The sequence below is a fragment of the Sesamum indicum genome, linkage group LG6, assembly GCF_026168435.1.
Source record: "Sesamum indicum cultivar Baizhima isolate 11 linkage group LG6, ASM2616843v1, whole genome shotgun sequence".
Lineage (NCBI taxonomy): Eukaryota > Viridiplantae > Streptophyta > Magnoliopsida > Lamiales > Pedaliaceae > Sesamum > Sesamum indicum.
The window spans coordinates 27,441,375-27,467,785 of record NC_142662.1 but is presented as its reverse complement, the minus strand read 5'-3'; the positions used below and the strand labels follow the sequence as shown (position 1 = coordinate 27,467,785).

At 36.6% G+C, this 26,411-nt stretch overlaps 6 protein-coding genes across 15 annotated transcripts; 2 read left to right on the top strand and 4 right to left on the bottom strand.

Annotated features, from left to right (window-relative positions):
* Positions 1-1,167: 1,167 nt before the first annotated feature.
* Positions 1,168-4,929, bottom strand: LOC105163063 (phospholipase A1 PLIP2, chloroplastic). 2 transcript variants are annotated; one of them, XM_011081274.3, is made up of 5 exons: positions 4,017-4,929; positions 2,959-3,492; positions 2,663-2,722; positions 2,055-2,471; positions 1,168-1,970 (listed from the first exon to the last, which is right to left on the bottom strand). In XM_011081274.3, exons 1-5 carry the CDS (start codon positions 4,578-4,580, stop codon positions 1,386-1,388), a joined length of 2,160 nt encoding a protein of 719 aa, XP_011079576.1. In that variant the 5' UTR covers positions 4,581-4,929; the 3' UTR covers positions 1,168-1,385. The 2 variants fall into 2 exon arrangements, with proteins under 2 accessions (XP_011079576.1, XP_011079577.1); XM_011081275.3 differs by having other exon boundaries at positions 1,168-1,967; positions 4,017-4,928.
* Positions 4,930-7,534: 2,605 nt separating this feature from the next.
* TAF13 (TBP-associated factor 13) lies at positions 7,535-10,362 on the top strand. 7 transcript variants are annotated; one of them, XM_020694389.2, is made up of 8 exons: positions 7,535-7,677; positions 7,806-7,871; positions 8,458-8,591; positions 8,677-8,714; positions 9,272-9,331; positions 9,476-9,550; positions 9,761-9,872; positions 10,086-10,362. In XM_020694389.2, exons 3-7 carry the CDS (start codon positions 8,489-8,491, stop codon positions 9,869-9,871), a joined length of 387 nt encoding a protein of 128 aa, XP_020550048.1. In that variant the 5' UTR covers positions 7,535-7,677; positions 7,806-7,871; positions 8,458-8,488; the 3' UTR covers position 9,872; positions 10,086-10,362. The 7 variants fall into 7 exon arrangements, with proteins under 7 accessions (XP_020550048.1, XP_011079580.1, XP_011079578.1 ...); XM_011081278.3 differs by having other exon boundaries at positions 8,455-8,591; XM_011081276.3 differs by having other exon boundaries at positions 8,441-8,591.
* A 411-nt stretch (positions 10,363-10,773) lies between these two features.
* Positions 10,774-15,122, bottom strand: ATERDJ3B (DNAJ heat shock family protein). The gene is made up of 10 exons (XM_011081281.3): positions 14,790-15,122; positions 14,536-14,684; positions 14,267-14,396; positions 13,004-13,115; positions 12,452-12,568; positions 12,256-12,342; positions 12,008-12,067; positions 11,813-11,890; positions 11,314-11,385; positions 10,774-11,191 (listed from the first exon to the last, which is right to left on the bottom strand). Exons 1-10 carry the CDS (start codon positions 14,858-14,860, stop codon positions 11,033-11,035), a joined length of 1,035 nt encoding a protein of 344 aa, XP_011079583.1. The 5' UTR covers positions 14,861-15,122; the 3' UTR covers positions 10,774-11,032.
* A 1,371-nt stretch (positions 15,123-16,493) lies between these two features.
* Positions 16,494-18,510, top strand: LOC105163068 (sucrose-phosphatase-like protein). The gene is made up of 5 exons (XM_011081286.3): positions 16,494-16,649; positions 16,746-16,939; positions 17,139-17,465; positions 17,566-17,825; positions 18,189-18,510. Exons 1-5 carry the CDS (start codon positions 16,607-16,609, stop codon positions 18,439-18,441), a joined length of 1,077 nt encoding a protein of 358 aa, XP_011079588.1. The 5' UTR covers positions 16,494-16,606; the 3' UTR covers positions 18,442-18,510.
* A 449-nt stretch (positions 18,511-18,959) lies between these two features.
* On the bottom strand, positions 18,960-21,700 carry LOC105163067 (pollen-specific LRR extensin-like protein). Of its 3 annotated transcripts, XM_088882173.1 has the most exons (5): positions 21,614-21,700; positions 21,245-21,488; positions 20,502-20,599; positions 19,292-19,788; positions 18,960-19,195 (listed from the first exon to the last, which is right to left on the bottom strand). In XM_088882173.1, the coding sequence occupies exons 2-5, from the start codon at positions 21,398-21,400 to the stop codon at positions 19,101-19,103; spliced, it is 846 nt and encodes a 281-aa protein (XP_088738299.1). In that variant the 5' UTR covers positions 21,401-21,488; positions 21,614-21,700; the 3' UTR covers positions 18,960-19,100. The 3 variants fall into 3 exon arrangements, with proteins under 3 accessions (XP_088738299.1, XP_020550688.1, XP_020550689.1); XM_020695029.2 differs by lacking the exon at positions 21,614-21,700 and having other exon boundaries at positions 21,245-21,607; XM_020695030.2 differs by lacking the exon at positions 21,614-21,700 and having other exon boundaries at positions 20,526-20,599; positions 21,245-21,607.
* A 1,883-nt stretch (positions 21,701-23,583) lies between these two features.
* On the bottom strand, positions 23,584-25,077 carry LOC105163069 (stress response NST1-like protein (DUF1645)). The gene has a single exon (XM_011081287.3). The coding sequence runs from the start codon at positions 24,900-24,902 to the stop codon at positions 23,826-23,828; it is 1,077 nt and encodes a 358-aa protein (XP_011079589.1). The 5' UTR covers positions 24,903-25,077; the 3' UTR covers positions 23,584-23,825.
* Between the last annotated feature and the right edge of the window lie 1,334 nt (positions 25,078-26,411).

The window sequence follows — 26,411 nt, the reverse complement described above, 5'->3', positions numbered from 1 at the left end:
TCTGTTCGAAGTAAGTCAAATCTAGTAGTTGTTTGACACAATCCCTCTGCATCCAAATCTAGTAGTTGTTTGGCACAATCCCTCTGCATCCAAGTTGTAAGAGCAGAGGCAGCACCGGCAGAAAGGGGATGGATATTGACCCACATGTAATGCAGACCGAGCAGGGTGCCGTCTGCCTTGTTGGATGGATAGATAATAAGGCCTGAGAGTCGTCATGAGACCCTTATTTTGTCACCCAATGCAGCTTGAATGGAATATCAGGGGCTAACACGGCTTCAACTTGGGCACGTTATGGTCCCAACTCAGTGCGTTTCTTTCTGTCATATGGATTTTAATCTTTGCATGATGTGGGGCCTGCTTGAGTTCATACTAACATCCCATATACAGCAATTTGAGTAAATTATATAATGACCTTCAACTTTCCAAGAATTGCAAATAATACACATTGCTAATTACCTCGTATAGTAAAAGGATAACATTTAGAAAATGGCAACAGAAGAGAGATGCAAGTACAAGAAACTATTTTGCATCTGATAACAGAATTGCTTAAACTGCCTATATTTCTGCTACATCAATCAAATTATGACATTGATAACAGCGACAAATGCTACTTAAATTGGAAATAGGAAATACCCTTCCACCACAAATCATGGCTGATATTTTCTGATGTTGAGTGTATAATTGTTCGACATTTCGTGTCAAATTAGCACATTCCCAACAACATTTTCATGTTATCTACAGTGGATGCCTCTGAGAGTCTTTATCTGTATAAATGTATGGTTAATATTCACTCATGCAACTACAATTTCTCCCATGAATGTGGCATTGCCGTGATAGTGAAAAGGGAGTCCACAAATAATGCCAACGAGGTGAACATATCACATGTTTATTGCAACTACGCAACAATAACCTGATATTTCATTATCAAAGAAAATCACGAAGTTTATAACGTCCGTAAGAGGACCATCAGTTATAGGGTGTGAAAAAAATTATTCTCCTATATATATGTTAATTTATTTAGACCATTGTAATTATACATGTTATGAAAGTAATTCACGTCTGATCAAACCGAGTTCAACTTTTCCCTGTATTTGCAAAATCAGTTGGAACTTAGCGGAACTGCCCGTGAATGCTTTTGCTGCATGTGCAAAAATAAACAAGACAACATTGGTTTTAATTAAATTTTACTTAAAAAGAATAGAAGGATCTGATAGCATGTATGTTGTGTATCAATGTCTACACAAATCCTTTGCAATGCCCCCCATCTATAAACCAGGGAACACAAGTTGCTTGCCCCCGTAGCCAAACCAATAAAGAATCATCTACTACTGTTATCGCCAGCCATTTGTCTGGGAATAAGAATCACCAACTGTCTACTTGTTTGGTCAATGAATGTTGATCAAACTACACGTTGTCAATATCAGCAATCTAGCAGGGAAAAAGAGTACCACAAGCAAATGCATGTGTTGTGATGCAATCAACCTACTAAACCGTTTCAAAGACTCTGTACCCGTTTGAACCATCCCCGAGAAATTCAACTGACCTTGCCCCATCATGTTGCCTGACATGACCGGCCTGCTAACAACAATACCAGCATTGACTCCACGTGGTGTCACGAGCGGCCACCAAACTTTCCTGCGGCGCTCTCGCTTGGCTCTTCTTATGCGGTTGAGCTCTTGCCTGATTACAGTCCTAATAGACTTCAAGTAAGAGTTCATGTCATGGTCCCTTTGGATGGTTCCTCCAGAACCATATGCGGAACGGTCGCTCAATATCTCAAGAGGATGTGGTGAGTTTAAAAATACAGCCAGTGCAGATTGGATCTGCTTCTCTGCCTTAGCAAGATCTGATTCTGAACAGGTCACAAGGTATAGACCACTGCCTGAAGGAAGAAGATCATGGTTTGGAGAAAATTTGTCGTCTGGCTGCAGAATTAAAAACTCTCCCATTGGAGCATATAACAGCTTCTGCTGAAGCATATGTAAATATGTCAAGGGTGAAGTTTTATTAGAGTAAAAGGTTGGCATAACAGTTTTAAAACAGTAAATATATACCTGTTTACTGAGACATGAGAGTTTGCGGAAGTTCCCATTTATAGCCTTAAGAAATTCAGCAACGTGGTTAGGATAATTGCAAGAGAAAGCTCGGGGAACAATGTCTCTGTGCATTGTGATCGACTGGATGTGATTGCGAGGCAACCCTAGGTTGTGGAGCAGGCGATCCCCTCCACACATAACTGATGGCGAACCGAAAGTTATAACAGGAAGTAAAGAAGAACGAGGCGCTTCACCCCTTATCAGCAACATGAGATTTATTAGCAATGATAAACTTCCACCAAGGGAGTGGCCCGTAAAACGGAATGTGGCACGATCACCATGAGATTTGAGGTGCACACGAATTTCAGGCAACATCTGCTCATAAATCCCTTTTGCAGCCTCATATATACCTCTATGCACAAGAACATCCAGCCCCTGAAGACAGAAGATGCATCAATTTTCTTTAACATGTAGCTTTCAAAGTGGGTTCTCATAAAACCCACATCAACTCACAGAAACCTTTAGCAAAAATGGCTATCTAGAAAGCACCTTTAACATCTAAAAGCTACTGCTTAAAATAATCAGAGAAATGGTCCCGGAGCTTCAAAAAGCATATAGATAATTACCTCAAACTGAATGGGCTCAAACAGTAGATTTGCCTGCCATGAAGCTAGTGATTCAGATCCCTGTAAGCAATAGGTTTAGAAACAATCCAGCTTACTGATATATATATAATTTAATCAGACACGGAAAATGCAGCTAAATGCTTAATTGGGTGTTTGGTTATATTCTCCACAGGCATAACTCCGGCGTTCTAATGAAAGAGATGGAGAATATACCAACAATCCCTTCCAGGCACCAATCAAGAAAAGGATCCTGAAGAGGTGAAACTTCTTTACAAACAAGGGTCAAAGTATCCTACCTGTATGACAAAGAATCTCGTCGCACTCTGATCATCATCACAGACGAACCATTCACATGGTGAAGAGCAAGTTGAGTTAAGATCATCTGCAACAGCTTGCTTTACTTCCTCCTTTGCAGCAACAACTGCAGTCACAGAATCAGTGGTTGCCATCAATGAGGCCATGTCCTGATTTATCATATCGACATTGCCCGTGCCTGCATTGATTTCTTCATCCAAATCCTCATCTGGCATCAATTTGGAGGATTTGAAGCGAAGAATGCTTCTGGTATGAGAATGCAAATACGAAGCAGCAGAAGCAGCAATTTGATAAGCCGCAGATGCACTTATGCGGTTTTGGTCAGATTGTGCTTCACCTCCTTCAGGCTGCTCTCTTCCATTGCCTTTGGCATCCTGAGCTTCTGATGCATCCTGAGCTTCTTTTTGTCCCTCTTCACCTGATAACTTCTCCCTCTCAACATTCGACGACTGTTCTTTCTTCTCCAGGGATGAAGTCACAAATCGCAGTGCATGATATCTAAGCAGATTCCGAGGCTGTAAGGCCAGTTCACAAAAACCAATCAGCAGAAAATTACTACTCTGTGCATAAAGTCGGAGCATTTAGCTTAGGCTTTCAACAAATCAACCACACAACTCAAAGACAGCCAGAAAAACCTCATAACATACAAATGTTAAATGAAAAACCACCCAAACCTACACCACCTCAAACTGCAGAATGATAGCAACAATATTTACGGACAGGCTAGAATCTCAATCCACTTTACCAATAGTATCACCAATCCTTCACAGTCTCAACACGAAGTTCAAAAATTCCAGAAATTTCACAATCCAAGCACCACTATCCCAGAAAGAAATGAAAGAATAACGTTCGTCCAAAACTCTCAAGAAATGCAATTAATAAACAATTTTCACAAATCATAAAGAATTTAGAAAATCGGTCGGCGGCGTTAAATTCTTCATAAAAAGACCATCTCATGGAAAAGGAGAAAGCATATCATGATAGAAGTAGATCATCGTCTGCCCATTAATAAACCAAAAGGTTTAAGTGAAAAGCATACCTTGATTTGGGGGATCGAATAAGCCAAACTTCCCAAATAAGACATCTGAGCATATAATCTAGCTTCTGCGAGAGGCACCTTACGAAGTAGTTTCGAGAATGACTCTCTATTGAATTCAATCTTTTCGTCATCGTCAGCATCGTCAATCGCACACGCATCGCACTCTTCATCATCTTCACCAGCATTCTCATCGTCTCCATCCGATTTTATCTCGATATCTCCCGTCAATTCACCATCTTTTTCTCCCTCTTTCCAGAGAGACCTCACATGCAGAATCTTAAAAACCCAATTTCCGTTCCGCCCTTCCTCGTCGCTTTCTAAATCATCTTCCTTTTCCTCCACCAGGACCGCATCATCCACCGCGATTGCAGGTTCGCACCGATTTTTGCCTCCGGGCCACAAAGATCTGAGCGGATGCCGGAAAGTAAAACCCCACGGCAGAGTCCTCTGCTGCGCCGACGAGACCGACGCCTTCTCACTCAGTCGAAGATCCCCATTTCCGGCAGCAGCGATCGGCGGAGCCACCATACCATGGATCCCTGCCTTGAAACACAAAGCATCCATTTTGGCCAAAAAACGTGTCCCTCGTTCTGTAATTGCAAATGAAGCCTGTACTGCTTCTTATACGGCTATCAAATGTATATAATACGTAGGTGCTACGGAGGAGGAGGGGGCGCAGGATGTTAACGTGAGCCAACAATATTTGAATCTTGGAGTCCTTGTCTAGGAATAGAGAGGTTTGAGGAGAACAACTTCTCTTACAATTTACAGGCAGAGAAAGAAGGTCAGAAATAATACTCTTCAGCTTTATTTTTTCCCCCTTGAAATTAATAAGAATGAAAAAAAACAAACAGGTCACCAAACTTCTCACACACTTTTATCTATCTGTCTCAAGAAAGACCATTTTTCCCAACTCCACTGGAACAACAAATCAAGGAATTAATATCTGGAACGACGTCGTACGACTTTCTGCGTGTCCAATCTTTTCGGTTGATTTTGCCGTTGGTCGGTAACACCCTTTGCGTTTTATTCAAACTAGCCATCTTGGCGTTGGCGTTCCATCCGTGTCTCACACTATAAAACATATTTTATAAATTTATAAACCATCATTAATAATACTATCATACTAATTTTGAAAATTCTCTAATTAAATAATTTTAACAATTAATTTTTTTAATATATGAAACTATTGTAACATCACTGTATTAATTTTTATTGTTATGTCGATAATATCTTAAATTAATTTTTTTTGTGGATATGTGATTTTTTAATTTATATATTTGATTCTTAGTTATAATATAATTTAAAATATGAACATTATTTAGCAACGCCTAGTATTTCAAAAAATCAATAAAGAAAGAAAAAAAATTCAATTTAAGGGTATTATTAAAAATAAAATGGTGTAATAGTGTTGCAAATTGTTGTTTGTAGGTTAAAAGTGTTTCATTTATATATATATATATAAATGAATTTTGTTTTAAGATGAGTATTTTCATGTTTTATCAATAGCTTTTTATTTAAAATATTATAAGTTAAATTATTTTATTTTTTAACAAAACAACATTCCCTCTCAACACTGATTTTATCAATAGCTTTTTATTTAAAATTAAAATATTTAAACAGCTTATAAGCTATTTATTTTATTTTTATGCTCTTTTACTAAATTAAATAAATATAACAACATAGAGATTGAGTGTGCTCATGATTAGAAACATTTTATGTAGTGCACACATGAATCTCATTTTGATAATAAACTTGTTAGCATGCAATTTCTCTAAGTAGCTCATTAATCCACTCACTAAACTCAAATTAAATTTGCCAACAAAGTAAATAAACTCATACACCAAGAATAACTCTGCTTTCTCTCTCTCTCATTCTTTTTATTCTTTTCTATTTGGATTCAAAAGGACAAATCATATTCACCACAAAAAATGAAAAAAAGCATTAGTGTTGCAGTGTTATATAACGTCATTTGTGAGTGAGATGTTTTATTTTATTTTACTACTCGTGGTTTTCAGAACATATAATAAATAATATTTTTATCAATTTAAAATATATCATAAATATAAATCAAATATATAAATCAATATATGTCATTTAAAAATAAATAAAAATTAATTTAAATATATTATTGATACCATAAAAATAATTAATATCGCAATGTTATAAACTATCATTTGTGAGTAAAAATTATTTTTATTTTTATAATATTTGGTGCATGTGACGTGGGATTAGCCAATTTTGTCGGAGAAATTAGCATAGTGTGTGGATTCATTTTGTGAGTATTTTGTTGTATTTTGTGGAGATATAGAAGAAAAATAAGTATGTGTTAGAGATAGTATATATGTTTAAATTTATTTTTGGAGATATTTTAAAATAAATATTGTGTGTTTAATGTTGTATTTTAGGAGACAAAATTTTTCATTCATTGTCAAATAATTATCAAATTATGTATTTTATATATATTTATTTATGTTAAAATAGTTAAAACTACTTAAATAAAATATTTTTTTTATAATAACAAATATTGAATATATTTTGAGTTATTTTGCAAATAATTCAAAAATAAAAAGGTGTTTACGCAAATAGGAGAAGCGTGTGTGGGAAGTGGGGCCGCAGTCTCAAAAGTTTTTGGATATTGGATGAAGGCCACGTCATCGTGTCACAGATGAACTGCAAAGAGCCGCGTGACGTGTCGGCAAAGGCCTGTTTGGCTTACCTTAGATTTGTCGCATCCAGTTCCCCATACCATACTCTTATCCAAGTCTCAGTCGCCACGCACACATTTACACAGCACATGCCCGCCTCATTGTAAAAAACTTCCATCATCTCAATTCTGAAATAATATGAATTTTTTCTACTTTTGCACTGAATTTTCTTTTTATTTTATGATAAATCAATTTTGAAATTTCTTCTCAAAACCTAAATTGTCTTACATTTTCAATTAATAAAAATTGACTTATCTTCGAAATTAAAATTAGTTTGATTAGTGCATAACACAAAAAATAAAAAATTAATTTTTATTAAACTCAGAAGTCAAAATAAAGTGACATATATAATTTTTTTTGACATGACGTGATCCGTGCCTTATTATAATTTCAGTGTGGTTATCAAATCTTAACAAATTTAAAAATCAATCAAACGTGAAATAAATATACCAAATGACGATAGGTGCGGTTGTAGTTCATTAAACACCCATGCACTTATTTTTCATTAAATTTTAATATATGATATTTTTTTCACCATAAATTTGTATAGTTTGGTTGCGATAGCAATAAATGTTGCTAAGGCTACGTAACTTCTAGCAATAAATAATATAGTAGTGGGGGCTACGCCTATATATATATATATATATATTTGTTCTTTTGATATGGTTTCTTGCATTACCACAACAATCATTGTTAGTTCGATTTCTCCGAAGTTTAGAGTTTCAAGAAGCCCAAGCCTAGGCCCAATAAAAAGACCGAGCCCGAGCCCAATACCAAGCCCAAGCCTACTAATCAGAATTTGGGCGCCGAACTGAGTTGCTACTTCTCATTAGTTTTATATAAAAGGTCCAAGTCTCTATGCTCTAAACTGAAAAAAGAAGACGGACGGATTATTATCCTATCTACCGGGGCAAATCGGACTGGCAACGGCTACGCCGACGGGAACCGCAAGAGTATACTTCGTCTTTCCGTTTTTACCGATTTTTAGTACTCGAATATACTAGAAATTTGACCAGTTGCTCCGGATTTTGTATGATTTGGTTTTTTTGGTGTTTGATTCGGATAAACTTTCGTTCATCAGCATAATCGCAACGGTTTTGCAGCAACGAGCCTTTCGGAAATTTTGGCGAGCATTCCTCTCATTGAGGTGAAAATTTTATTTTAAATCGTGGTAGTTATCGTGGCGTCGATGCTTTTGGTGGACTGAAATTCATTCATCCAAGCTATCAGAGATTGCGAAGGAAGAAGAATTTCATTAATGTTTTATATGTAGTATCGTTTCCTAAAGCAATCAAATGGAACATGACCTGTCTGGACGTTATTTTTCTTTTTACTTTTTTTCGCCCCCGGAGATTAGGGTTTAGTGTTAGGGGGAACGTTTCTCACATCTTTGGAATATTTGTTTTCTTCGTTATTACTACAGATTAATCTGGGAAACTCAATTCTAATTCAAACTTGCACGAATGTGTTAAGTATTTCGAATAAAAAATAACCACTACATGAACTTTTGTCAACCAACTAATATAATTTATCTTCTCGCATTGATATGACAAAACTATATCTGTAGTCAACCTGCATCTATATGCAGATAAGAATTCATAGTTGTTCTGTTTGCCAACTATTCAAACCACTAGTAATTAGCTGCCAGTGCATGTGTTGTTTCTGTGCTGTTGTTATCCATATCTTGAAGTCACAAGTTCTAAATATTGATAATAGCTTGTTGGTTAAAGAAGAGCTGAAGTAAGGAGTTACCTGATATAGAAGATGAATAATACCACAGCAGGATCTTCCTCAAAAGTAAGACCAGGCTCATCCCAACCTTCAGAAACCTCCTTAAAGCGTAAACGTGGAATGTTTCAGAAGGATTGTGAGTCTTTCTCTGGCAATTCCTTATTCCCGATAATTCTGAGGTTTATGTTTTATCGCACTTATTTTTCATCTGGATGCAACAGTGCAGCATATGATGTATGGATTCGGGGATGATCAAAATGTATGTTCTTTTTCCCTGATTTCTCTGGACTTGTTTGCTTTGCAGCGTTGCTTGAGAATTTTATCAGCAGAAACCCTTTTGTGTTGCTGTTTTCAATCTTTTGTTAAATCCATTGGCTATTATACGTAGTGGACAATGTGGGAATATGTGCACTTTCATATTACATTTACAATTCTAAAGATGATTATAGTAGATTGAAAAGGTATCATGAATGCATTTTATGATCACTGAATTCTAGAGCTGATTATAGTAGATTGAGAAGGTATCGTGAACGCATTTTATGCTCACTTGCATGTATGTCTCATTAGTAGGAAGTTCGGCTGTAACTGCAGTACACGAGGACATTACAACCTGTGGTCATATTCCTTATGATATGTTGTACACATTCGACAAGTTCAATTTGGAAGCTGGAATTATTAGTTAACATCATACATTTTATTTACAATATCTGCGTGAAGTTTTGTCTATGAGATGGATCGAAGTTTATATGTTATTCTGCCTGTTTGATATTTTCTTCTATTTTGAAATGCTTATGTGTTGCAATTGTTGCATTGCAGCCACTTCCAGAGACTGTTGCGCTGGCTGAGGATATTGTTGTGGAGTATGTCACTGATATGGCAAGTCTTCTGGTTTTAGAATTTTCCATATAATTACCTGAATAGTAGGCTTGCTTTTTGGATTGTTTTCCTTGTTTATGAATGGATGTTTGTTGTCCTTGTCCAAATTCAGCAAAAAGTGAACTGTGATGACGACTGTCGCAGGTCCACAAAGCTCAAGATATTGCATCCAAGAGAGGAAAGCTTTTGACAGAGGATTTTCTCTTTCTAATCCGGAAGGTAAAGCAGCTGTTGGGAACTTAATTCTCTCATGTAAATTCCCATCTTCCAAGTAATAGAAATATCAATATCTGACTAGTACCTAAAGCGTGCCTGCAGTTTGAGTTCTAATCTTTATCTTCCATTTGTATATGTTTCAAAAGCACACTTAAAGAAGCCAAGCTACAAGACAATGTTTCCCAGTCTCATAAAGAACTGTGATATCTGTAGGATTTGCCAAAACTTAATCGATGTACAGAGTTGTTATCGATGAATGAAGAGCTGAAACAAGCCAGGAAGGCTTTCGAGGTTGATGAAGAGAAACTGGCATCAATTGACTGAGGTATTATTTTTACAGTCCTTTTTATTTTATTCTCTGTTTTATTACTTTGGGGTGAATCTGGGGTGGTGGTCGAGGGAGGGGGCTGGTGATTTTGCAAGCGTAGGTGTCGACTGCAAGAAATTTTCATGATCTGGATACATAGTCCTTTCTCTCGCTACTTGGTATGGTTGCTGTTTTACAGCAAATCTAATTCTTATCTGCCTGTGGAGGAAGGAACCTACCGGGTTAACATTGGCGGGAAAAGTGGCTACTCAGTAAGGTCGTTTGGACTCCGTCGTATTGCAAGGTCTTCGAAGAAGAAAATGCTCCTGAACTGCCAATGCCCTCGATTCTGGTGTTTGTTCGATTTTAAAATAGCTGAAATTTGGAACTAATGATGCTGTGACTTGAAGAACGGAAAAATGTTTTCACTTTGAGCTCTTCAATCTGTTTAACCAGGAGAGATAAAGTGAATTTGTTTTAATTGAAATGCTATAGTTTTTTATACAAAGAGATGTGATATTTTTCCATAAAAATACATGATAGAGTGAAAAATTTTAGAATTTACAGTTTGTGAGCCCAACCAAAGAAATCTCATAATTTGATCTAATATAAAAGATGGCATACGGAAAATTTGTTCATAACTTGTCTGTTTACGAGTTTATTTTAAATTTTTGGTGCAAAATAGTTTGTATAAATGTAAGTATGAAAAGAAGAATATATTTGAATTAATTATGATGTATTTTATATTGACTGGTGTGTCAAATTAATATTTATTTTTAATAAAAGTATGTATGGAACAAAATAAAGAAAAAAGGATTTGAATTTTTTCGCTGAAGTGACGTGTTTTCTTCAAAAGAGAACCTATAATTGAAAAAGCTAAGCTCTTTGTCAAGCATTTAAACCATGTCGAGGACAAAAATTGATAAAATTCTCAACTATCATTTCTAGCTCATCAATTCACTTAAATGACATAACAAGTAGCAGAAATGAACCCCAATGGTTCAGAACCAAGCTAAATACCAGGAAATATTTAGACATCCCTGGATGGTTACAGCTCTCTGACAAATTATCTACTATTTGAACAAAATTGCAGAATGCTAATCAGAGAAAAATGAAAATTCAATAGAGGCAAGAGTAGCTTAGGTCTCTGCACAATCTTGGCAACACTAAAGTGGTATCTAACCTAGAATTCCCTTTATCTTTGTCTTTTGGTCCTCTGTTAATGAGGTTGGGAAAAGAACCTCAAACGTGACATATAAATCCCCCTTCTTGTTACTAAAATGTAATGGCATACCTTCGCCGACAAATTTCCTGACTTCCTTGGGCTTTGTGATACCCTAAGAAAAAATGAAAACATTCATACAACTCTCATTCCTCGTTGCAAATGGAGATGCAATGGCAATCTTGCACAACCCAATTTAGTAGTAATTGCAAATTTCAGTAAAAGGTAGCCACTCACCTTGGAGCTGATATCCACCAAATGCTCATCAAGGTGTTTAATGGTCTTCTCAAAACCAACAAGAGCTTGAACCTGAACAAAAAGAAGTCAACGTCTAGTTAAAACCATTCAGTAATCTTTATGTACGGTAGCCAAATAATAACCAAAATACTGAAGAGGGAACAGCTAATATATTAGGGGAAAACATTTAGCATGCCAGCATATCCTAATAGCTTCCATCAGCTTTGTGTATCATAGACTTAGTGAACAAATTATTTTGCAGTGACGATGATGACAATCAAGTCGAGTGTCCTCACTTCTTCAGGTTTAAAACTTCCAAGACAGAGCATTGTTGGTTAAATTGACTCTGTTTTGCCAAGACTACTAAAATGACAGGCTTAAAGAATGAAAGTAGACACTAGGCATGATGTGTGGGTTGGGGTGGGGGATGTCAAACAAGAAAGGGACAGTGAGCTGAAAAGGCAAAGAAAAGGAGTAACATTGCAAAAAACGACATTACCAAAGTAATAGTAACTGTTGTGTGCAGATCATTGCCGTCCCTCCTGAAGCGATCATGAGGTGCAGTACGTATGCGAAACTACAGATACATGAATAACCAATCAAAAAATTGTAGGCCGAGTAAATTGGAACCACTTAAATTAAAATCGTTCCATGTCCAACATTGAAAGTTTGGAACCAAAGATAAAGATCAAACCTTAAGATCTCCAGCTTCACCATCTACTATTGGCTCACCATCTTCATAGAATACCACTTCCTGTAAAATAAACCTGTCAGAACACTTTCTGAATGCCTACAGATGACACCAAAGCACAGACCTTCTCTATTATGGAAATTATGATTGAATAAGTCAGATTTTGCATGAATGCAAAACTGAAAATTCGGCTACAAACGATTGGCACATGGCATGCATGAAAATATCAACTAAAAAGAAGACAAGCTTACTTGCCCATCCTGCATTCCTTTCTCAATATCCACAGTGATGAAATCGCCCTCCCTTTCATACTTCACATTTGGGCACTGTTCACACACCTGGAAAGGCAAGATAAGACAACTTAGGCAACTCCAACAGAGAAGAACAAGGCAAGACGAAAAAGATTCTTTCTGCTACACAATGTAACTTGGTGAGTTTCTGGCATACCTGCTCTGTCATCTGCTGAAACATCCCTGGTCCAATTTGCTTGTGATAAACCTCATTTCTACAGTTGCAGCGCCTCTTCCCTGGAGCTGGTTTTATTACATTTTTCACCCTCCAAACCTGATGAATTCCACATTACATTCACACATAGGCCAACTACATATAGGCTGCGATGTCTCAAACTGAATTATGACATTTTATGGGAAGATATTTTGTTTCACTTTCGAGTATAGAAAAAATCTTCATGCATAAGAAAGCATAGGAAACCCAATTAAATTTCCAACAGAAAATAATGTATATTAAGAAAATTTGGACATTTGAATGCAATGGTTTGATTTTTAAAGAAAGCACTGTAAAAATTGCAATTAGGTCATAATGTAAAGGACATCATCTGCCTTGCAAATATTTTTAAAAAATTATCAGTAGTCTTTTTTAGCTATTAAATATTAAATTTTCTGCAATTAATGTACATTAAATGAATATGTCCCTTAATAATCGAAGAGTTCATTCTGTATAAAGTTATTTCTATACCAGCATCTCTGCCATATTCAGTACCTTTAAACTGCCGCCCATGTACAGATCTTCAAGTGTCGCATCCAATTCAACAATCACATCATCACCTTTAACAACCCTCTCTTCTTCTTCCATGGGACCTCCGCCAAAGAAACTGGCAAGATAGTTTTTTATCAGCAAATCAGCTTATAGATTCATCAAGAGAGTTTCAATTTCACAATCAACAAAAACCACCATTAAATTCCATAGAATAAGCAGTATAATGAATTTGCTAGCCAAACTAAAATTGACATTTCCTATGGCCTAAACATGAAAATCTCTCCATGATAACTACGAAAGAAGTTAGGAACCCTGTACTGCAATAATTGATAATTTGGGAAGTTTACAACAATAGCAGCATATGCCAGAATAGGATGCTGAGAGTCCAACATCAATGGAAATTTTAAGCCAAACGCCCAGTCATTCCCCTTCAGCAAAGAAATCTAGAAAAGATAAGTGAATATATGATGCATCTTTGAGCTTTCCATTCCAATGAGAACATTTTGCTGTATATTTCTTGTCCAAGAGGATATTGCAAGGTTCTAGTTGAGTCTAATAAGAATTGAACAATAATAGTTGGACAAGTCCATCGGAACTCTTCCTAACAACTAAAAATGCAAAATAAGGTATATCACTGGACAACCTTCATATATTTTCATGATATTGATTAAAATGAAGGCCAAAACATAAGCAACCAATTGTTATATAAAGGAAAACAATGAATGACTAGTTTTATTTGATTGAGCTTTCCGAATGAAGCATCAAGCATAACATATGCAAGCATTTCTTAGTAAAAAGTGAATTGCTAGTTTCATTTGATTAGCTTTAATGTCATGCAATAACTTCAACCAATTGTTATATAAAGGAAAACAATGAATGACTAGTTTTATTTGATTGAGCTTTCCGAATGAAGCATCAAGCATAACATATGCAAGCATTTCTTAGTAAAAAGTGAATTGCTAGTTTCATTTGATTAGCTTTAATGTCATGCAATAACTTCAAGTGATGTAGTCCTGAATACAGATATAGCACAGCCTCCAGCTTACTTTTAAGTTCTCATATTAATAGAAACAGAAGAATGGATACCAAAAACAAACAGCAAAGTTTCTTCATAACTTGAATAAGAACCGGAAGATTCATAAGACCTATATTTATATTCAACTCAAGGAATTATCGAATTTTCAGTTGGATAGGATGAAATTACTGATTCAACAACAGAAGGCAATACGAACAGTGAAATCAACATAAATGCGGAATGGAACTTACGAGCTGAAAATGTCTTGGATATTCATACCGCCTCCACCTCTACCTCCATTAGCCGCATGCTGCTTAAGACCATCCTCACCATATCTATCATATATACCTCTCTTTTCACTATCTGACAGAACTTCGTAAGCTACAAAATCCAACCATTCGAACCAGTCAAAATCTTCCGAATAAATTAGATTAATGCTGATATCACTATTTTCCAAAGCTAACCATAAGCAAGATAATATTGAAAAATAAACCGGAAAATTGTGAAAAAAATGGAATACCATTGTTAATCTCTGCGAATTTCTTGTTCGCCTCTTCATTTCCTTGATTTTTATCTGGATGATATTTCAATGCAAGCTTCCGATAGGCACGCTTTATTTGCTCATCCGAAGCGCCTCTTGGCACTTGGAGAATGTCATAATAACTCTTCCTATTATATATGCGAAAATTCAGAAAAACACCATCAACACAAACTCGAACCAGTAAATTTGCATTAAAACTGATTGATAACAAAACAATTAATTCCAATACTTACGCAGCAAAGGCGAACAGACAGTAGGATACAAAACAGAAAAACAGTAATAATTTTGATCTTCGATGCGCCATCACAATCAGGCACAGAGATCAAAATTACGACCAAAAAACAAACACCTAAAGTTTTAAGCGGATCTTCAAGCCAATACAATGAACAGCCTGTCGAACTTGGGAATCTCACGAAGAGATCTAATACTACTATATGTATCAATGTACGTATGCGTGTGTTAGTGTGTGCGATTTGGGAGATGTCTTTTCGCGTCTCTGAGGGGAATGCTGAACCGCGGAAGAGAATACGAATTTGCCATATTTTTTGCTGAGAAAAAGTGCTGAGAAATCAACGAGTGTCTTGGGTATGCAACGTGGTACTGGGCGAATCCACCAATCAGGAAGCGCTCCCACTTGTTCCAACCAATAATAGTTTGCCACGTACTTTCTTTCTTGTCCCATTCTTTTTCCATTGGGTCGCTCGGGCGGGACACCTGTATTAAATGGGCCATTGTTTTGATTCTACCCAGGCCCAGATTTATTCAAGCCCTTTACACAGATCAGCCCAATCCATAACAAATGTAAAAAACAATAAAAATGTTTTGTATGCTACATACTTAGTAAAGTTATACTTTTGGTCCACACGATAAAGAATGTTGTATTTATTAATACTATAAATTTAATTTAAGAAAAAGCATATAATTTAGAGAAATAGGGAGGAAAAAAATAATTATTATCATTAAATAATAATTTTTATTACGCATGAATTAAAACCCCAGAATACAATGGGTTTTGGGCGATAATTCAAATTACTAAATAATCATCATGTTAAATATAAAATTTATATTACAAATATATGCATTAAGCATAAGTTATAATTAAACCCCATCTCCGAATTCAGAATTAAAAATTTAGACATGAACCTGCTTCAGTCAGGCAGGTCTCTATCTACCAATCTCATTTGTCAGGCTACATATATGTATGAATTAAGTACATTTATAACAAGTGTGGAATCTCATTTTTGTCCTCTATTTATTTTTTTTTTGTAACTTATATTTATGTCGAGGGACGAATAAACGAACTGAGTTTTGTTATAATCTTGTAACGGCTTCCTAATATTGGTTTTAACACAAATAACACGGTTGAATGTTGCTTATTGTAAAATGGGTCATTTCTAGCAAAATTTTTTAACACTATTCAATTCATAACAGAAAATTAATTTACAATTCTTGCTTTCACTTGTCGATAGTGTTGAATAAATAATCTATGACTTTTGGTAGATTCAATCCAAGTTCAATCATTCACTAGATGGCTTAGCCCACTCTGTACCCGACCCGATAAGTTTGGTACTGGGGAAGGAGGGAGAAAGCGGCGAGGAAATGGGAAATTGGGGGATTGTGGCGAGGGATCAAGGGGGAACGTGGACTGGCTGGTGATTAGCTCTCCATGGGAATGGGATTGGTATGACGCGTATGGTTGGATCGGGAATGCAACATGGCTTTGGGACGCCAACCAATAATCAGATAGAGCTTTGAAATTTATGATACATGTCTTAAATTAGTTTTTATGTTGTTCTACAGTACATGTGAATCAATAATGAGTGCACATTATTTTTCGGGGCAGTTATTATTTCAGTACGTTCCTTAACTGGCCCAAACATTATCAGCCCAATGCTTAGAATTCAAAGCTGTAGTAGCCCAATACAAGAATTCGGCCTACAATTATACATTTTTAGGGTGGGTCGGGTCATTTTCTAGTTACATTTTAGACCTGCCGTGAAATCCACCACCGCGCGGCGGTTCTTTGTCGGGCGATCTTCCTCCAACAAAGATGAAGTCCAGACTCGCAGCTTCCATGTATCCATTATATGCTGGTCATAGTTTTGAAATTTGAACCTTGCTCCCAAAACCCTAACATTTTTCTATTTTCCAGTTTCTTTTAACGCACAGATTCCGTTTTTACTTGCCAGATACATGTAGGAGATACACACGCAATGCAATTTCATCAAGATCAGTCGTCCCTCATCGCCAAATTAACAGCTCAAGTAGGTCGGTGCACTCTTCTGCGGTTGAGGATAAGGATTTCGAGGAGTTAGGTCCAGAAATATCAGATTGCTCTACGAAGCAGATAAAACTGGTTACTGAGAAACCCGATCATCTTCTGGTATGTATGCTTTACTGATGTCTTGGTTGATGCTTCCTCTTAATTTTTGAAGTAATGTCTTTGATTTTGTTTGTTTCCGTTGTACGTTATTCTGTAAACATACTCTGTTTTTTAGGCATTTCTTTTTCGTATTAAGATGGCAGTGCATTTTGTTCAGTTTAAGATAATCTGATGTTTATATCTTTCTTTGTTTCTGCAGAAATCGAATCCCTCTAGAAGAGAATTTGCTGGCAGGGCCCCTTCTTCAGATACCACGCCAAGGATAAAAGACATTGTTGCAAATATTGGTAGAGCTTCTCCAACTTCAACTTCAAAGCTTGGCGGCCATAGTCATTCTTCTACAGTTCCTGATGACACTAAAAAAGTCTCCGATATCGAAACACCAAACTATGTCTCTATTAAGAATATAGGCTCGACGGTGGGTCTCTCTGAGCTTGTGGAAGCTATTTCAGTATTTGGAAAGGTCTCTGGTGCTTCATTTGTAACTGCACCTAATGGAGTTAGGTGTTGCAAGATCGAGTTTGAGGTAAACATTTTGCTGAAATCGTTTTCTTATGTTATCCCTTATATGTTATTCGCGAGCATAAGAATTGTACACTGAAGTGTCTTATCCGCCTGATCTAAAGGACGTAGACTCGAGCAGAAGAGCAATTTCAGTTGGTAAAATTGAAGTGGGAAGTCATGTGTTTCCAGTTCATGCTTTTGATGCTGTAGATGTAGCTGCGATTAGGATCAAGAACATAAACGAAGAGACTAGTGATTATAAAATACATTTCAGATGTAAGTCTGTTGGTGACTTTGTGGGATTAGCAAGGAGAGGCAAGGATGTTGTGGACGCCTTCTATATCGTACGGAATGAGAAAATCCATCTGGACAAACTTCAAAGGTGAGAATTCCTCCTTATCGGAAACCAAATATCCGTAAACTTTTTTACCAAGTAAAACTATCAATATAAAGAAACCATCAGTCAGTTCCCGACAACTTGCTAGTTTCTTGTTCCATGACTAGATATTTACTGTTAGTGCCTTTCTTGTTGAAGTATTTTGTTGATCTCTCGTGCAAAGTGGTTTCAGCTTATCATCTCTTACTGCATTTGTTCACCATCCATCTTATAAAATGTCCCCGTGCTGTCTGGAAATGTAATATGTCATCCTGTTCACAAGCATTAACTCTGTTCTCCAATATATTTGTCATGTGCAATAAGGTTATAGTAATTGTTATTAACTGTTTTCTCTGTTTCGCTTGGCAGATTAGACAATTCAGTAGTTGATTACAACCGCTGGTCAGCTCATTTACTCACAGACAAATCTAAGTCCTCAGAAGTATCCGAACATGAGGAAGCCAGACAGAAGCTGGGCTTGCAGATTTTTGAGTGCTTTGCCAAGCTGAGAAGGGAACTCAGCATGAAAAAAGTTTACTTGGAGGATCTAGAGGATTTGCATGCGAGTATAGTGCACATAGAACGCCGGCCTCCAGCTCCTGATCTTTCAAGTAACAAGTGAGATTTTGTTCCTTTATGTGTAAACTACCCAACTATTCTGATATCAATTGAAAGCGTTTTCCGGTACCAATTGAAAGCGGCGGTATCATTTGTCTGTGAAGTTTATCCACCGAGCTTCTTTATACTATCGTCGCCTATCCTTATTCTGGTGGTCTTTGAAGGGCTGCTTTGTAAAATGACCTTATACACTTTTATAATTTGCGAAGAAACGAGTTCACATTTGCTTTTGAATATAGGAATTAGCCAAGAGAAGTTTAAGTTGACAACAAATGTAATCATCTCTAAAGCTGACATTTCCTGCCATCCTCTTAAAACCTAATCACTTATGGTGCGATAAGTTCGGAGTACTTATTGCAAACCACAAGAAGCATCTCTTATGAGGCCACAGCACTCATATGGCACTAAATATTTGGTTCAATCCCAGAACGCAATTTAAGTTGTTTGTCCACCTTCACGGCTTGATGAGATCATGAAAAAGAAATATCCACCCTCGAAGTCAACTTCCGGCCCACAGAAAAATTTCAGAAGTTTATAGTTTAAGTGGAAATTTAAATATATAACAGGTGGTGCCTATGTAAATAAGAGAAAAGAAAAGAAAAGGGAAGAAGCAGAATTAGCATCAAAATTGCTCTCCAGCCAAGTAGATCATGTCCAGGTTATTCAGTGCCAATGTGCCAACACCTTTTCAAACAGCCAACAGTCCAAAGAGAACCCATCCAGCAAAACATCCTTGCAGCAAGGGCACAGGCTAATTTCTGAAAAATGTACCTATCTTTACTATGCAAAAACTTTTTACACAATGCTGATATTGAAGCAAGTCCATGGACCCAGTGTATTGGAGAATCATTCACCTGAAGATTTATCCTCGTTTTCACATTCAGCAATCTGATAGCCCCTCTCATCAACGTCCAGCTTCATATACGAACATGGCCGCTCCTCAGATTCTATATTATTCCCAGATTCTTGTCCTGGACTAAGTGGCAATTCAAAATTGGATGACCCAACAGGTTGTGCCCGCATCTGCACAGATCGTAAAAGTGCAGCCCTTCTTAAGTCAGCTGAGTGGCATATATCACTAGGCGATGATGGGAATCGACCCTCAGTATCAGAGCCACGCTGACGAGGCTGTGGTGATGCTGAAGGAGAAGCAATACCGCTGGGTGAAGGATAAGATGTGGTAGGAGGCCCAGACACAAATCCACTTAGCGGTTTCTGGCACCTGTAAGGAGATACTGGACTAGTGGGAGCACTCTCAGGCTGGGAAGAACATGTATTTGTGGAACTCTCATAATATCTTGAGTCATCTGAGTCTTCTGACATTGGTGAATACTGTACAGATATTTCATCCCTGAAATCAATAGCAGTGCAGGGAAAATTAGCCTTTGCTGGATGCCAGATAACCATGAACATTAGAAAACAGGAAATACAACATTCATCAGAAATAATAAAAGCACCACATTAGTTTAGTTATTTTCAGCATTATTTTCTCCACACAGAAGTTGATGTTAAAAAACTAGAGTGGAGTCAGTGCCAACCCTTTGCTTCCCCAGGTACTCTCCAAGGACTCCTGTAGTCCGGACATTCTCTATAAAAGTTTCAAAACGATTGTTTCAGGTTACAATCACACCTTATAGGTTCTCAAAAACTCCATATCTCGACAATGCTTCAAGACCTCTCCGAATCTGAGGAAATATGGACTGAAGAAGCTTGCATTTCTTGATTTACTGTGTCTTTACTCTCGTTTAGCCAATAAGCCGAGTGGGAATGAACAAACCTGAGCTCATGAACATTGAACTCAAAGAAAGGCCTGAATAAATAAGGCTAATAAATCTAGATGTTTTTTACTTCTCTTCAATTACATTATATTTTTCAACATGCTTTTATGAAGGCAATTCTCTCTGGTCGCTTGGGTGCTAGGCTTCACGCATTGTTACACTCGATCATGTGACTCTTACCAAAACATTCACTCCAGCAAACAAGTAACTAGGGATGGGTATTATTTGTGATATTTAAATACATTTTGTCTAATTTGTAAGTATATGAGAAATCCGCAACACTAACCTAAGATAGGGAATGCTTTCAGACCTTAAAGGAGAATCCATAAGATTTTCTGACAAGGGATCTCCAACCGTTAGTCCATTCAGACTTGAAGCCATAATCTGCAATTTTCCATGTGATATGTGACAAATTGTGCCACCAAATGCAAACAAAGAAAGCAAAAAAAAAAAAAAAAAGAAAGAAAGATTAGAAAACAAAGGAATGCAGATACCAAGTAATTGTTACAATAACATATATAAACTTCCATAATGATATAACTACTTCCATGTAATACTCGAAATAGGAATGACTCGGTTGGGGATGAGGAGAAGGAAAACGAGAAAAACTTAAATCATTTGTAGAATTTTCTTATTGAACAAAAGGAGTACAAGTTTCAATAACAATAACTTTTCGCGTCCAATAGCATTTGGAAACCACACTAGATGAGTCAATAAAAACCCATCACAATTCAATTGCAGCATAAACATTTACTTTGCATTCCACCTTGAAGCCAAGACGAAGACAGTGTGTTCTACAGTTAGTAGAATCACCAAAATGGTGGCTCCATGCATAACATAAATCTAATTTTCCTGATCATTTAACCAAGATTTCAATTCCAAAGATACATCACAAAGCAAGCACTCCAAGCCAATCGATTGATGAAGGTAAAGGTTGAAAAAACAATGTAGGAAACACGCATTCGCAGAATGGGAGACGATAATTTGGGGGGGGGGGGGAAGCAAAAGGAGCTGGAGAACGCATCATACCTCGCTAAGATAACGCTTGTGCGAGTGAAGATTATCGACATAAACCTCATCCTCGGGATCCCTACCTCGTTTAATACTCGGCGACGCCACCCCCGCCGTTGTCGCCGTCGGAGAGGAAGAAGAAGAAGAAGCGGCGGCGTTACCTTCCGAGCCCATATCTCTAATACGTCAAAGTAATTATTTTATCCGCTCACTCCTGTCACTTCAACACATTTCACCAGTCGATCAAAAATTTCCAACTATTCTGTAGACATCAATACATAATTCTTGTTCAGCGAAGGAACAAAAAAAAGAAACAAGAAATTGGAGAGAGAAAGAGATCGCGAGAAGATTAAAGTTGAAGGTAAAAGGGCCGAAGAAGTTGATTACTTTGTTTACTTTTTTCAAGTTGTCCAGTTAACGGTCCTGGAATTCGGCCTGTCGTTCCTGATAAACTCCTCCTTCGAGAAGCGTGTCGGAAATTTATTGGCTCAGGCCCAATTGTAATATTGGGCCTGGGCTTTTCTTTCCTAAGCCCTCGATCCAAACCCAGATCTAATCAGGCCCATTTAGTAATAGGAATGTGAAATCAGAATTTATTGATATATTTTTTACTTAAATTTCTAGAAAAAAACTCGAAGTTGGCTGATTTGTAGGCACTGTTTGTTCGCGTTGAAAACGAGCGTCGCTCCCTTTTTTAGCAAATAGGGATAGACACACGTAGCCAAACAGGGAGTTCATAATTAGTGAAAAAGGGGTAGTACTGTTTAGGTGAACTACAAGACTTCACAGTTGTTTTAAAACGTGTTCATTGTATGGCAACAAATGCGATACTCACAAGCAAAGCATGTTTTACTAATTTGAGCACGCTTTAAAGTCCAATTCTATCCGTAAAACCTAATTTTGGAAAGGCAGTAGTACACTGTAGAGGAAAAAAGTAGGCATTTCGCACTCCATAGCTAAAACAAGTTCCACATTGTTTGTTAGCGATTTAACACGTCCAAGTTTGTGAATTGCTCTCGTAATCTTGACTAAAGAAGAAAAATCACCTCTAATCATTTTAATTATGTCATGAATATTATTTATATTTAATGTAATTTGTAACTCGATTGAGGTCCCTTTTGTGTAAAGTATTGTCCCTTTTTATTTCACGATTTGCCTATATCATCAGTCCCCCAAACAAAGAGTCTTGGAAAGATATGTGGCCTCGTTCCTACAAACGGTGCCCACTGATAAAACTTGTAACTCAATGGCATCCCATGTGTAAAATATTTTTCATTCTGACTTCACAAAAATTTAACAGATTTAATATGAAAAGACATTTCGTTAGAGAGAAAAAGTTGCTCAAGCTTCTTATATGCAAATGATGTGAGACGCTTGTATAAATCAATATTATTAAAATAATTGGAATAAATATTTAACTAATGGAGATAATAATAATGATATATGCAAGCGTCCCACATTGATTGCAAACTGGAGCTGGAGTGGCTTATAAACCCCAAGACATTCTCTACCTAGCGAGACGTCTTTTCAAGATAAAATTATAAAATTCATACAATGTTTACTGATCGAGTCCAAGCCTCATGAAATAATAATGGAAAAGAGAGAAACATATAGCCTAGTATTAAAAGGCAGAAATGAAAAAGAGAGAACGTCCAAAAAGGTACAATCACTCATTGCTCTTAAAAGGTACAAGCGTGGGGCAGATGCAGGGTGCACCTACCAAGAGCAAGATTCATATCTAATATTGCCCATGTGAGGAGTAGATGAGTAGAAGAAAATGGCGTCATAAACGAAAATTGCACGTCACTCACTTAAACCTAACACAGACACAGAAAGGGAAAAAGAAAATAAAACCAAACAAACATACAAAAGGCGAAAGCTCACATGGTGACTTGTTCCTAATGGATACTATCAGTAACACATGAATGTATTCCACGCAAAGCATCAATGTTTCAAAATTATGGATTTCGAGTTATCTTCACCACATTTAGTACACAAATATGATAGAAAACGAAAATTATCTAAGATCAATCACATGGAATTTTCTAGACCCGTCTGGATTAAGACTGTTTACTGGTTGGATGGAAACCCGGATTTGAACATTATATGCAAATTTCCACTTAATTAACTCCTTCCATTTATGCCAATCCCATCACCATAATCACCCAATATAGATACAATAATCTAATTAAAAAAACATTAATTTAATATAAATTTATCATATAATTCAATCATCCCATAACACAAGATAACGGGCCTTATAATATAAAACTTAGGTGTAAAAATGGGAGTTAGCAATTATCACAATATCCTTGGTAATTATCTTTTCCACATGCAGCAAAATGATAATAGAAATATTACACAAAGTTGCTTCAAGCAACAGAACCGATTCAGATCACATCCATGGAAAATACAAAATCACCAAATAAATAAATTTAAAAAAAAAATGATCCATATTCGAAAAATAGCTTCTCGCATATACAGAAGCTCTTTTTCATAAAACAATACCAAGAAAGAGAAAAAATAACTCGCAAACAAACTATACACGGATATTTCAATTCAAAGAGTACTTGAATACAGTAGTCAAATTGATTTCACTTCACGTTGAGGAAATGGGGTTCAGATTTCTAGTGAATCCACTGAAAGCGCCATAGCTCTTGGAACTGAACCCCAGGCACCCCAGTAGCCCCTGCCTGTATGGCAGAAATGTTTTCTTCTTCATCTCCTCCGCTTGAGCTCTGTTTGCTGTGTAATGCAGCTCGTGAGCCGATGGTGCAGGAACCCGCCGTTTCCACACGCCGTTCGCTGGTTTTCCGGCCGCCGGAGTTTTCCTTCCTTTCTTCGTCTCGGTTTTTCCTTTCTTCTCGTCACGGGAGGATGAGGGAGATAGGACCGGCGACGAGGGCGACGTTTTCTTCTCCTTGGGCGAAGAGAATGAGATCGCCGACCAGAACCTCTCCTTGTTGTTGGCTCTTCCCTCGCTTTTGCTTCTGTTGAGGAGATCCTTTAGAAATATCCATTTCTTCGAGTTTCTTCCTGATGACGACGACCGTGATGACGACGCCGAGCATGACGGCGTCGTTTCGCTTGATTCGTTTTCTTTCGCTTCATTCTCTTGGTCCGCAGCGATGGCTCCTAAACCTTGCCATTCGTACTGCACGGCGGCACGCAACGGCGACATGGATCTGGCTTTTCTGTGCGAGTACTTAGTACCGCGCATCCTCAGATCTCTGCCTCTGGCACTCGTGGTCTCCTCCGCATACAGATCTCCAAACGAGGCAACAACTTCCTGGGGCCTCTGCAAGTGAGACGACAGCTTCATGGGTCGGATCTGACCGTTGAAGAACAGCTCATCAGCTGAAGTCATTGACGCGATTCCACCCGACCCATTAGGTGAAAACCGGGAAGAAAACTCGAACTCAAACGAACCCGAACCCGAGGATAGAAACACGGGTTCATGATCGGTTGACGACGCTTTAGTTTTCTCACTGGAAAGAATGAAATGCATTGGGCTTGCTGGAGCACTGAAGAAGTAACCGGAGGGAGCATGGCCTGGGCTTGAGGGGGCACTGACAAAAGGGGTAGAGCAAGTGCTGTCAATGTCTTCGCTGAAGCGAGGCGGCTCCTCAGCGGAGGAAATGGAAATCCCGGCGGTGTTAGGGGTGGAGAGAAGCATTATTGGAGAGAGGGGAAGAGGAGGAGGAGCATGGGGAAATGGGAGAAACTGATGAATGACTGACTACTCTTGTTGGACACGAAATTATTGCACGCAGGAGCAGAGAGCGAAGATGGGCTCTGCCATCCTTCTGTTTTCCTTTTTAATCCTTTTTTTTCTTTTAAATTTCGTAAAACAATTGAGGCTACTTTTTACGTGTAGGCCTTTGTCATTTACATATGCTATGTTTATTTATCCGTGCGGTTGATGAAAGGCCGGATATGCCCTTACATATTTCATGTTCGGCCAAAACTAGGAAGCATAAATTGCTACTTCATCCACATATACTGCTGCCCTGCTTCAATTTGACTTTGGGTAAAATTTGTATTCATCCTAATTTTTTTAATTCAATTGTAATTCTATATCAATTTATGTTTAGGTAAATTACAACCAACATATTATAAGTATGTTTTTTTATTTGATTATTTGAAAAATTATTAATATTAATTTTTGTGAAATTACAAACTCATTCTACTATGTTTTGGTTTAATTTTTATAGTGAATTGTCTAAAATATCTTTTTAAATTATAAATTATAATTTCTTATACTTTTTAGAAATTTAACAAAATATTTTTATAAACTAATATTATCACTGAACTATTTATTCTACCATTTATTTATATTTTTCAAATTTTGTTTAAAAAAATATCATCAATATAAAGTAGTAAGTTTCTCCAAACTACATAATTATTTTTTATCTGAAAGTGTATTTGGATCTTTTAAATAATAAAAAATATTTATAATTATATCACACTTTAAAAAAAATATTGCAATTTACTCATTTTTGTTTTTTATGCTTTTCTTCAATTTGTTCCTCTAGATACATTGAAGCCAAAAAAATTCCCAGCTAAAAGTATATGAAAAATAGTTAGTCTCCGTGTCAAAGCACCGGAGAATTATGTTTCTGAAACAATTATAAATAATTTATATTTTATAATATACAACATAATTAATTTTATAAATAATTATGTTCCTGAAACAATTATTCAATACTTATTTCGAGTTGCATAGTAACGACAAATTAAAGTTTTCAATTTTGTGGAAAATTAAAAAATAAGTGGTATTGGATATGCAATTAAGAGGCCTATCAATACGTGTCGTATTAGTATTAGACATGCATTTTAAGATTCAACATACATTGTATCAAATTTTCTCTGAATACTTCTTTTATATTTACTAATAATAAAGCACACTCGTTTATAATTTAAATTTTTATTGTATTTATTTAATTAAATAAAAAAATACCATCAAATATGTCTAAATAAAAAATTATATATGTGGCTGATTAATTAAAAGTTATAGGTATTAGAAAAGAACATATTAATTAATTCACAGTGTTTAGCAAAAGTAAATTTTCTAAAATCTTAATATACACTATTTTGGATTCATATATATATTTTCCTAAAAGGTGCAAATAGGCTCAGCTAATGGAATTACTCATATTAACTAATTAAATATATTTTTAAAATA